Source organism: Oryzias melastigma, linkage group LG4 (assembly GCF_002922805.2).
Source record: "Oryzias melastigma strain HK-1 linkage group LG4, ASM292280v2, whole genome shotgun sequence".
Taxonomy (NCBI): Eukaryota; Metazoa; Chordata; class Actinopteri; order Beloniformes; family Adrianichthyidae; genus Oryzias; species Oryzias melastigma.
Genome location: NC_050515.1, coordinates 17911271 through 17922648, shown reverse-complemented (window position 1 = coordinate 17922648; position 11378 = coordinate 17911271). Strand labels below are relative to the sequence as shown.

Below are 11378 nucleotides of genomic sequence, written 5' to 3'. Positions count from 1 at the left end.
GCTAATAATAAACATATAATCAAGGCTGATATTTTTTTAGGAACAAGCCTTTAAATTAGTGTTTGTATTTTTGTATGAGGTTTATAAGAAGTATTTAGTTGTCAAACAAAACAGACGACAAAAGGATTTCTGATAACAGCCTCTAAATATTGCCTTTATAGTTGTGTTATTTTGAAATGTATTCTCTAAAGTATATGGGATTTTAGATTTAACCTGTTACACCGAAACATAATCTGTTTTCGACTCATCTGTGTTTAGCTTCTGGGATGTCGGAGTGAGAAGATCAATCTTAACCTCTTTACCACAGACTTCAGGAGCCACTCTTGCGATATTGGGCCATAATTATAATTTGCCCCCTGACAAGGGAACCAGTCATTAAACTCTGCTGCCGGGGAACAATAAAAATGTCCTGAGAGCACAGCGGTAACTGCCAGAAAAACCTGTATTTAGTGTGAATTGGACAAAGTGAGCCTGGTTATCTGTTCAGTTATTTCCTTTATATTTTACTTTCTGTGTTTATTTTTCCCCCCCAATATTACTTGAAGATGAGCCAGATAATTGTTTTCACTACTGATGACACGCATTGAAACGGTTATTTTCCTGTTGTGAATAGTGTAACAACCATGTTGTTTTTTTTTTCTCTTTGCAGGCCGTTCCTGCACACCCAGGATATGTACTTTGTTTTTGTGCAGCTTCTGTCCAGCGGTTCGGCCTGGTTTGCCATCATCATCATCGTCATCACTTGCCTCTCTCCTGACGTGTTTAAAAAGGTCCTCTACAGACATTTGCAGCCCACCAGCACCCAGAATAGCCAGGTACTGTTATGATGTTTCATTAAGGTTTAGGAATTACCTTTTACTATGAAATAAAATATTCTAATCCTTTGTTTGCTGCACTTTAAGATAACTTTAAAAGTGTTACAATATATATAATATAATATCAATTGCTGAGCAATAAACATTGACTTGGCTCTTTACTTTATTTGAACCTTCCCTGGTAAAGGCTAGTATTTTGTTTTATCCTAAATTATCTTGCTGGGTTACATTTTTGTTGGTTTTGGTTGTTGAAATAGAATTTATTAAACAGATCTGTACTTTTTATTGTTGTTTTCTTAACGATAATAATTCTTAAAGGGTAAAATGTATCAAAAGAGAAAAATACAGTTAAAATAACAATTTGGATTGGAAAAAAAACGAACACAAAATACTAAAACATCTATATATATAGTGATATGTTTGATAAAAGGCCCTGTTTTTAATTATTGGAGTGGGTTGACTGTCAACTTGTCCCTTCACAAAGCCAGAGGGTGACAAGAGAAAGTATTTTGCAAAGATTTGGAGGCATTCTGAAGGTTTTCTGGCCTAGACTCAACCTAAAATCTAATTAAAAGTAATAAATAAATTGCAAGAGCTATGTGCTTTCCATTAGGTAAATAGCTTTTTTTTCCTCTGAGCTGTTTTAAAGCATAAAAATAGTAAAACTTCATGTTCGCTAAAACCCTGGATCAAGTCAAATAGGAAAGGTTTGTGCGTGTGGATTCACATTTTTTCAGCCTCAGTAGTGATGAGTAACCCACTTTTAACAGGGACGTCGTGGTGTTCGTATTATCACCACATGACTGCCCTCTGATCACAGATGAGAGCAGAAGGAAAATCACTGTCATAATGACCAGCTCTGTTACAGTATTGATTCATTGTCCTGAGAATGGTTCATGCCTCAGATAATGTCCTCTTTTTTTCTCCCGTATCACTGGGAAAATCAGCTTTTCTTCTTCTGTGTGGGGATTGTTGTTTCTGCTCTAACCTTTGTCCTGTTTTATTTTTCTTTTGGTATGTTTGGTTTTCAGCCTGGGTTTAGTATGAACTGTGAGTGACTGAGAGCTAGAATCTAACCTTTCTGTGTTTTCTTCATTTAACCCTTCGTCTGTGTTCTCCTGGTGTAGATGTATTCCAACCGAGTGGTGATAGGGGATGACTTCATTGCTCTGCAGCCTTTGTCCAGAGCCAAGAGCCAGCTGGGCAAAATTAGGTAGAAGATCTGACATCGATTCAGCCCTGGCTTCATCAAAAAATATATATTATTAAAAGAAGGGAAAAATAACTACAGGAGTGCTTTATTTAACAGCAATGCTTCAATATTTTTACCTTTTTAAAGTAAAACAAAAATTGTAACTTACACCATGTAGCATTTTGCCAAATTCCTATCTGAAACCATAATAATATTTGGTGTCTAATCTTACTGTTGGTGTTGGGTATTTTTAATACTTTTTCAGTTAGTTTAATGTAAGAACTTAAGATCTATTTGGTGACTGTTTATGAGTTGATTTCACTAGTTAGAAGAAAAATGTTTTGCATAATCTTGCCTATTGAATAGAAATTGTGAAAAGAAATTGAATCTGTCTTTTTCAATTGATACCCAGCCTCAGTTATGACAGTTTTGCTTTATGAAATAGGTACTCCTGTTTATTTCCATTCAACTGTTCTTCATATCCTTCCCTCAGGCCTGTTTCCTACACTAGCAGCTCATCAGCATAGTGTGCTGTTAGTTTGGGAGCCGGGCCCCGGGTGTCACACCTTGTCTGCATGCTCTAGACAAGCCAATCAGCATTCTCTGTGGTCGAGGTGTTAGAAGTGAAGATGGGTTTGGTGCCTTGTGGGGTTGGAACCCATGCAGAAGAATGTGATGTTGAGCACTTCAGCTGCTGCTGCATGTTCTGCATTATCGTAAGAGGCTGACACAAATGTGTTCTTTGACCCCATCATCTCCACGTCATTGTACTCCATTGCATGAGCAGACGGGTTGATGGATCAGTGAATATATGACTGAGGATGTTGACCCTCCCTCCCCCACTGACTTCATACAGTCCTGCCCTGCATTGGTTTGAATCTGAAGGCTGTGCTGTAAAGTTTTGATCTTAAAGTTGTAGTTCTCCTGTGCTGGCTTGTCAGATTCATCATTATCGATTACTTTTGTTGAGAATGCATACACACACTCTAGCATGCCACTCACGTTTTTGGGGAACGACGTAAACCAACGCATGGTACAGCCATCAAACCATTACTTTCTCCGTACTCAGAGTTCATCCCTGTGCTTTTGAACAACCTCAAGTCCTCAAACTGGTTGAGGAGGCTTCCTCAGCCTTAGAAACCTGCACGTTTCTGCAGACGGACAAAGCAATTAAAGTGCATGAGTGAGTGTCTTAAACAGCAGCATGACGCTGTACTGTTTAAAGCATGACACATCACTGTTTTGTTGGCTATTTAACAGACCAAAAAGGTGACTTTTTTTTTTTGATCAAAATCTGATTACTATCAAATGGGTCTCTAGATTAGAAAATTACAATTTTTATTTGATCTTCAAACACTTATAGGCTCAGTATTTTTTAATGCTTTTGTCATGCACGGACATCGTATTTATATTCTTATTTAATGGCATGTAAAAAGTGAATGACCAACAAATCTGAATCTTTAGCAGCAAAAATAATATGCAGTGTGTATTTATTATCGCCTTGAAGCACATTAAGGTGCCAGTTTTTTTGTTTTGTTTAGTCTTTTTTTTATCTTAATGTCATTTTATAATGTTATAGGTCAGTCAAAAAAATCTATTTTATATGCAACCTGCTTACATTTTTGCCTGTTCAATTGGAAAAAACTGGCATCTAAATGTGTTTTTTTTCTTTATGTGCTAAATAATGTAGGCAAATCTTGTCTCATCTCTTTTAATCGGAAAACATTTAAGATCATAAATATAATTTTCTGTACCTTAAATACAAAAATAATTTTGCAAGAGAGCTTTTATTCTTTGTTAGATTTTTTTAATAAATCATTTTACTTAAAATGTTTTATATTTAAGCAGCTGAAATAATTCCAGTAGATTTGATAGTGTTTTCTTAGCTACCAGAATAGCCCAGAGGTCTCTTTCCTGTGGCTCTCATACATTTAGCAACAGTTAAGTCCTTGCAATCCTAGATCTGCTGCTTATTTACATTACCCAAAAGAAATCTCTCAAATGCCTTAAGTACCTGCTGGTTTGTTTGGTTTTTAGTCTCAAAGCTCCTATTTTTACCAGACTCCCCCATCTAATACTGGGTTTTAGTGTAACCCAATCAAACCTGTGATTCCTATGACCTGACATTAGTGATTTTCAGACATGCTTCGGAGGATTAAAAATAAATAGGTCTCATTATTTGCAAGCAAAAACTATATAACAAGATCAATTGGAAGAACCTTAAGTCTCACAACTACATGGGTTTGTATAAACAGTTTTCCCTCATTTATCGCTTGGGATATGTTGCATAAATACACTTTTCTCAAACAGACATCAAAAGTTTCACACTTTTCTCTCTTGATTGAACTCTTAAAGTTCAAATCTTCATTAAAAAAATAAGTCCAGTACTATAGATTGAAAACAAAGACCCAATCGCGATGACGATTTATGAAACTCTGGCAAGTTGCATGTATTCTGTTCAGTTGACACATCAAGGATGAGATTAATTGACAAAGTCTACAGCCAATCAGGATTCAGAACACGGCGTAAGATGAACTGCAATATAATGAGGGAACACTGTAATGTATGTAAACCAACTCTTAAAGCATTTTACAGAAGATTGAAAAGTGACGACTTTCTCTAACCAAAACCTTTCTGGAGATCACTTTGCCTGCTTTATTGATTAATTTTCCTTTTGCTAAGTTATCAGTACTGGCCAATGAATCTAGTTGTGCTTCTGGAGTTATTTATGCTTGTATTGAGTCCTAAAATCATAAGTATATAAAAAAAGAAAGTAAGCTGGAGTAATTGGACAATTCCAAGTTCACAAAAATGGGAATTTATCTCAATTGTTCACTCTGGCCTGCTAAAAGACAGATCCAAAGTTCAAGCTTTGAAGGGAATTCAGTCATTAGTTCCGGTCATACAAGCACTTGTCTTGTTTTAGCAAACATCCACAGATTAAATACAAGTCTAAATGACTGCGATGTCTTTATTTGTTATGTTTTGTTGGGCTGTACTCTTGGTTATCGCGTTAATGTCCAGCCTACCAACAGTCTGCCTTCATGGCTGATGGAAAAGTTGTTTGTCTAGCCAGCGGGGCTCACTGTCAGCATCTTGTGTCCTTCAGATGGAAGAGGGTGAGGGTTCAGTCGGCCCAGAATATGACCCTGTTAAAGCCCAGCGGAGCCCAGGGGAGGACAATTGGCACCTGCTAGCTGCTTATCCTCCCCGTGCTGCCTCCGGCCCAGACCCATGCCCCCCCTAGGTAGTACCTCACCTGTACTTCACTCCCATTGACCCCATTGTACGCTCACCGCCCCGATTTCCCCCGAGGACCAACCGACCCTGTGCACCCCCTCAAAAGCTGCAGTAACCTGCACATGTCTGGCAACCTTCATTACCTCATGGCTGTATGTCACAGCTGCTCCCATGCTAGCCTTTTTGTTTTGAAAAAAGGAAAATACTGTTTCTGTATTGTGTCCTGTCAGAAACACTGTGTACTTGAACAGCTCCATACTGTCTCACCCAGTCACGATTAACTCCGCCCTTCCCTGCCCTTTTATGAATAACCTCACCCTTCCCAGCCCAGATGTGACTGACTGTCCTCCCCCACCTAACCATCACTGTGCCTGACTTTCTCTAACCTGGTCTCAATCCATCCCTCACTGTTGTTGATCAGGTATGGGTTTAGAGTTAAAACAAAGAGAGAATGCTGGTGGCATGTTGGCTTGTTTCCCATATTTCCATTCAGCCTGCTTTCACCATGCTTTGTGATTTATCAGTGTTTGTTTTTGGTGTTTTGTGGCTCCAGACATACCCTTTTTTTCATGTGTTTGTAAATATTGACAAATGAAGTCTTGTAAACCATTTAAAAAGTTTTTACTATTACTTTTATTCCATACTTATGCTGTACTTGTGAAATGTCGTACCTGATGTAAACTTGGAAGCATTGATTTCCAGGTGATAGTGTTGAACATATTTTGTCATCTTTTGTTTAGCAAAAAAACAAAATTTCAAAAAGAATTATAGTGAGTGCTTTAGTGTTACTCAGATGATAAGTTATCATCCTTAAATCAAAAACAAAAGCTATATTTGTCAGAAATGATCCATTTCTAAATACATCACCTTGTTCATTAGTTCTTTAATTGATTCTTTGGCAGCAAATGTATCAACTTCTGCCTTGACCAAGCTCTAGGCATTGTTGTTTATCAACAAAATGATCATATTATATAAGAGAGCTTTTTTTTTTTTTTTTACTTTTGATAAACCATAATCTAAGATGTTTTGTTGACCACAATTGTCTTTTACCATTTCGAAAAGTTTGGAGTGAATCTTTGTTTTTAACTTTTTCCCAGGAACTTAAATCAATTCCCATCAACAGTGAAAAGCAATAAGTTACAAGAGAGGCAAAGGCTCCAAACCATGCATTTATTTCTTATCAGCACTTTAACCTTCCTAATTTATTTAGAAGTGGCATTGTTTCGATGTGCCGTCCAAACAGCAAAAAAGTTTGGTTTTATGCCAAAAGTGGATCAGAGGTCAGATCAAATCCAGTCAAACCTTTGACTCCTCCTAAATAGATGGAGGAGTTACAGATCATTTATTTAATTTTAAAAATGTTTTTAGTAATGAAGCTACCAGTTGTTCCATTCTGTCTTTTTTGTTAAACTGTCTTTTTTTATTTGTCTTTTATTCTTCCCAAAAGGAGAGTCTACATTAAACATTATTTATAGTGAGGCAAAAAGTATTTAATCAGTCACCAATTGTGCAAGTTCTCCCACTTAAAAAAATTAGAGAGGTATGGGATTTTCATCATACCTAAAATATGAGAGACAAAATGAGAAAAAAAAAAAAAAAATCACATTGTCTGATTTTTAAATAATTTATTTGTAAATTATGGTGGAAAATAAGTGTTTGCTCAATAACAAAAGTTCAACTCAGTACTTTGGTATATACCTTTCGTTGGCAATGATTCTGTAATTTCACACCAAGCTGCTTACCTATTGCAGATTCAGTCTCCCCAGTCTGGTACAGGTCAACTATTTTGTTTCTGATGTTCTTAGCTCTTTGGTCTTGGCCACAGTGGAGTTTGGAGTGTGAATGTTTAAAGTTGTGGACAGGTGTCTTTTTATTTAGATAACAAGTTTAAACAGGTGTTTCTAATCCTGGTAACGAGTGGTGAAGAGAAGAAGTTACACCTCTGTGAGAGCCAGAAATCTAGCTTGTTTGTGGGTGACTAAATACTTATTTTACACCATAGTTTACAAATAAATTATTTAAAAATCAGACAGTCATTTTCTAGATTTATTTTCCTAATTTTGTCTCTCATAGTTGAGGTATACCTATGAAGAAAATTACAGGCCTCTCTCATATTTTTAAGTAGGAGAACTTGCATAACTGGTGGCTGACTAAATACTTTTTTGCCTCACTGTGTGTGGGGCATTCTTCTATAGAGTGCTCACTTTATTTCCTTGAAGAGTTATTCAAATTATATTTATCCAACAATTAATCATAAATTCCTAGAGGCAAAGACAAATGTCTTATAGTGTTAGAAAGCTGTGATGTGACTTCAGCATTTTGTAATTGCAGGTCTTTAGTTCATTGGGGTTAATTAACATTCACAAAAAAAAGTTCATGGTCTTGTTTGTGACCAAACATATTTGGATACTTAATATGGTAATTTTTATTCAGTAATATCAAGGAATATTATTTTAAGCAATTTATGTTGCTAGAACATGCATTTATCCATTCTTTATCACTGATAATTCAATATTTTAGAGAACATTCTGTTTTTCCCCCCAAACTTTTCAGTCATTTTATCTCTAATATACACCTAATAAATGCATAAGGGTCAATGGGGATTTCAGTGCAATTTCCACTGTTGCATTAAAAAAAATACAATAAAAAAATATATATATAACCTTTAAAGAGGTAGGTGACAACTGAGCATCCTTAGTTTCACTCTGTTCAAGTTGAGCAATGAAAGAAGTCCTTCACGGAGTCTTGAATTTGATGAGATATTTTTTAATAGGATTTGAATCAAACTTTAATCCCACTAAAATAGTTATTTCCCTGTAATTTTTGGCTAAACCCATTACCCTTTACTCTGTTTTTTGTTTGCAGGAAAGGAATGTCTTTTTTGCAACATTTCAGTCCCTCCATGTAGCATGTTTTTAATGTATTGTGTTGTGACCGCATGCAATAAGTCCTCCATTTGCTCCTATCATTCTCTCAGTGGAAGATAACACATGGATGAGACAAATGACAACAAAAAAACAGCCTGTATTCCTTGTATTGATTCTAATATATTCTACTTTTTTTTTCTCGCACACACTTCTGTTCTCCTCTTTTGTCCTCCATCCTTATCTCTCCGTTCTCCCTCTACCCCCTCCCCCCATCCTATCTTTCAACCGTTCCCACCCTTTTTCACTCACCGTCTTTTGGCTCTTTTTTCCGCACTCGCACAACCTTTGCTCTGCAGCAGTCTCTATCAGCCCCCCCAGCGCAGGCCCTCAGCTGTATGGAGTCCCTGTGCTGCTACCAACAAGGGCAAAGTGGCTGTTCCCGCTTGGCCAGCCTCCTGGACCAAATGACCGGACATTGCAAAGCCGGCGCCAGCAATTGCCACGCATCCAGCCGCTGCAACAGGTGGGCAGGACTTCAAGGAGCCATGATTATGGATCTCCATGAAACTTCACCGTCTTGTGGTGTCATGAATCAGACCTGCTCTTATGGCCCGTGATGTGGCTATCACTTTTATTGTTCGGATTAGTGGTAATTTGAACAAAAGGGTATAGAGGTCAGTCCCACATAAATACAGATTATTTTGCATTAAACCGACATGGACTGCACGTCTTACTCTTTTCCATTTAAGTTTGAGTTACCAGTAACATGAACTGCATACAGTCATTGAGAGAAGGTGGTTAGGTAGATTAATAGACAGTAGTAGTGTTGGGTAGAAGATGTCTGGCACCTTTCTTGACCCATATTCAGCCACCAAGGGGGGCTACACACCCAGCTGATGTCAGCGCTACAGTACATCATGTCTGTGCCTCTCGTGCATACTCCAGTGTATTAGCCCATGTGTCTAATGTCTTAAACAGTCTCTGATCTGTTCTGTCTGTCCTGTTTGTCTTCTCTGTTGTCTGTAATTTCCATACAAATCAATGGGGATTAAGATTAAGATGGTTTTCAAAGGAATCCATCAAATGTTTTGTGCACTTTAACACATGACTACGATGTCACAGCTCTGTAATACACAACAAAGGCTGTTTAATGAGTCAATTTGATGATTCCAGGCAGTGGCCAAATCAAAATTGGCTAAAGCAACAAATAGAGATTGTTTGAAGATCAATTACCAAACGGCTCTTCCCCAGTTTGGAGCTGACTCCAATTTAAAGATGTTCGTTTGCTGAACGAGCTCAGTGGATTCAGACTTTACAAATGCTGTCATTTTGGCTCACTTGGTGATAAATTATACGCCGTTTGATTCCTCACGGAAAGCGTTAGCCTCATGCAGCTTTAAAGACCTGGGAGATGAGCACACACTTTTCTCCAGTCTGCACTTTTCTGTGTTGTGTCTTCACTTAAATCCCAGAGACCCAGTGAGGTCATCGATTTATCGATCTGATCAACACTTTTTGCTGAGTAATCAATTCCTCTTGAAACTCTGTATTGACTAAATCGGTAATGAAGATGTACCGTCCCTGTCTTTGTTCACGAGCGTTTTCAGGGTTGTGTCTAGTTCAGGGGGGGTGTCACTTGCATGTTGGTTTGTCTGCAGTTGTGTGTTTTCTTTTACAAAGATTATGGCTGCATGCATGGAAAATAAAACTATATTCTCTTCCTCTGCTGCTCTACCTGCAGACTGTAGAGGAGCAGAGGCTGCTGCATCCACACTGGGATATAAAAACTAGTCTGGATTAGCTTTTAATAGTGGAGACAACAGCTGCAAAGACAGAATTTAATCTGTGGAAATACCATCATCGTATTATGTAACCACTTTAAATCAGAGAGTGGAAAGCTAAAAGCTGCTTGTGTTTTAACACTAATTATTAGTCAAGTTTTCATGGAATATTTACCACAGAGAACGACTTCTATTCACTGTCACTTCAGGGTGAGTTTCTACACATGATTTAATCCGAATGAGTTCCTTCCCGCAGTAATGATTGATCTCTTTTCTGACCTTGGCAGGAAGCTGTCGAGTTCTTACAACAGAGCAGAAGGAAATTTGTGCCCCTATAGGCTGTAAATAAAACACGAAGAATTGCAGAGCTTTTACTTTGTAAATAGAATATTGGCGGAATTCTCTTTTGTAATTTTATACCCCCCACCACTCTTTTGGGTCCGTCATCTCGTTACCCTTCTTTTACACCTCCCTACAAAACCGCACACGCCCGCCCCCGCCCCCTTCTCCTTGAGCCTTTCCTCGCTTCATTGGTTTGAGGAAATGAGAAAGACATGAAACTTCATCCACATTTTGCCTTATTGCTAGGACACTGCCACATGGAAAAGGGTGTCCACCCACTCCTGTGTTCTAAATCTGACGGCTAACCCTGATATAGCTAACATATTTACCATGACTATGATAAACAAAGTATTTACTCAGTATTTATCGGAGGTCCAGCTGTTGGCTGCTTGCCGTTGCCTGTAGCAGCGTTGAATGCTGGCTGCAGCTGAATCATGTTTTGGGATTAAAATGCACTAACATTTAAAGGCATTTTTCATAATACGTAAATGCCTGTGTATCCTTTGTGCTTCCATGCACTAAATAAACTTTAAGAAGATGAAGGCATTTGACTGATATTTACCAAAACATTCATAAGTAAAGAAAATGTGGCTTCAATTTAAGTTTAAAAAGGGTCATTCCTAAATCCTGATCTGTTTTAAGAAAAACCAGAGGGACTGCTGGGAAGTGTAGTCTCAGAGAAAATCCTTTCCAGCTCTTTAGGTGTATCTACTAATCTTTTTTTTTCTACTTATCTTGACGTGCTTCTGAGAGGAAGCTAACACTGAGGGCGTGCTTGTTTTATACGTGCTGCCGTTCCACATGGACGGAGCTCACCTCCTCTAAAGGTTATATCTGAAGGAGCTTCTTCTCTAAGCACCTATACAGCGTACGAATGCCAGAGTCTGTCTTTTTGCATGAGGGCAGCTGATGCTTTTGATATTTTATACTCCGTGTAATCCTGTATGTATCTGTGCGGCCGTTCACATCCTTCCTCTCCTGTGTGTCTTTGTCCTCACGTGTCTGAAATGTTGTTCGACTTTCTTTTTACTGATTTATGTGTTAATGTATCGATCATATCAGAAGTCTCCCTGTTTTGTTTTTATTCTTTTTTTGACAAAACGAGACAAAGGTTGCTTGAGTTCACGTACTAAGCAGGTGT

The 11378-nt window shown here is 37.9% G+C and overlaps 1 protein-coding gene across 5 annotated transcripts in view; it reads left to right on the top strand.

Annotated features, from left to right (window-relative positions):
• The window catches only part of atp11b (ATPase phospholipid transporting 11B (putative)), a 43605-nt gene that overhangs the window by 25683 nt on the left and 6544 nt on the right, over positions 1-11378 (top strand). For 2 of the 5 annotated variants that reach the window (XM_024278800.2, XM_024278802.2), the window contains 2 exons: positions 650-815; positions 8471-8637. In XM_024278800.2, the coding sequence (XP_024134568.1) occupies positions 650-815; positions 8471-8637 (333 nt within the window). Of the gene's footprint in view, positions 1-649; positions 816-1942; positions 2029-5116; positions 5783-8470; positions 8638-11378 lie in introns of those variants that run through there. The other 3 variants (XR_002919967.2, XM_024278803.2, XM_024278801.2) reach the window with 3 other exon arrangements.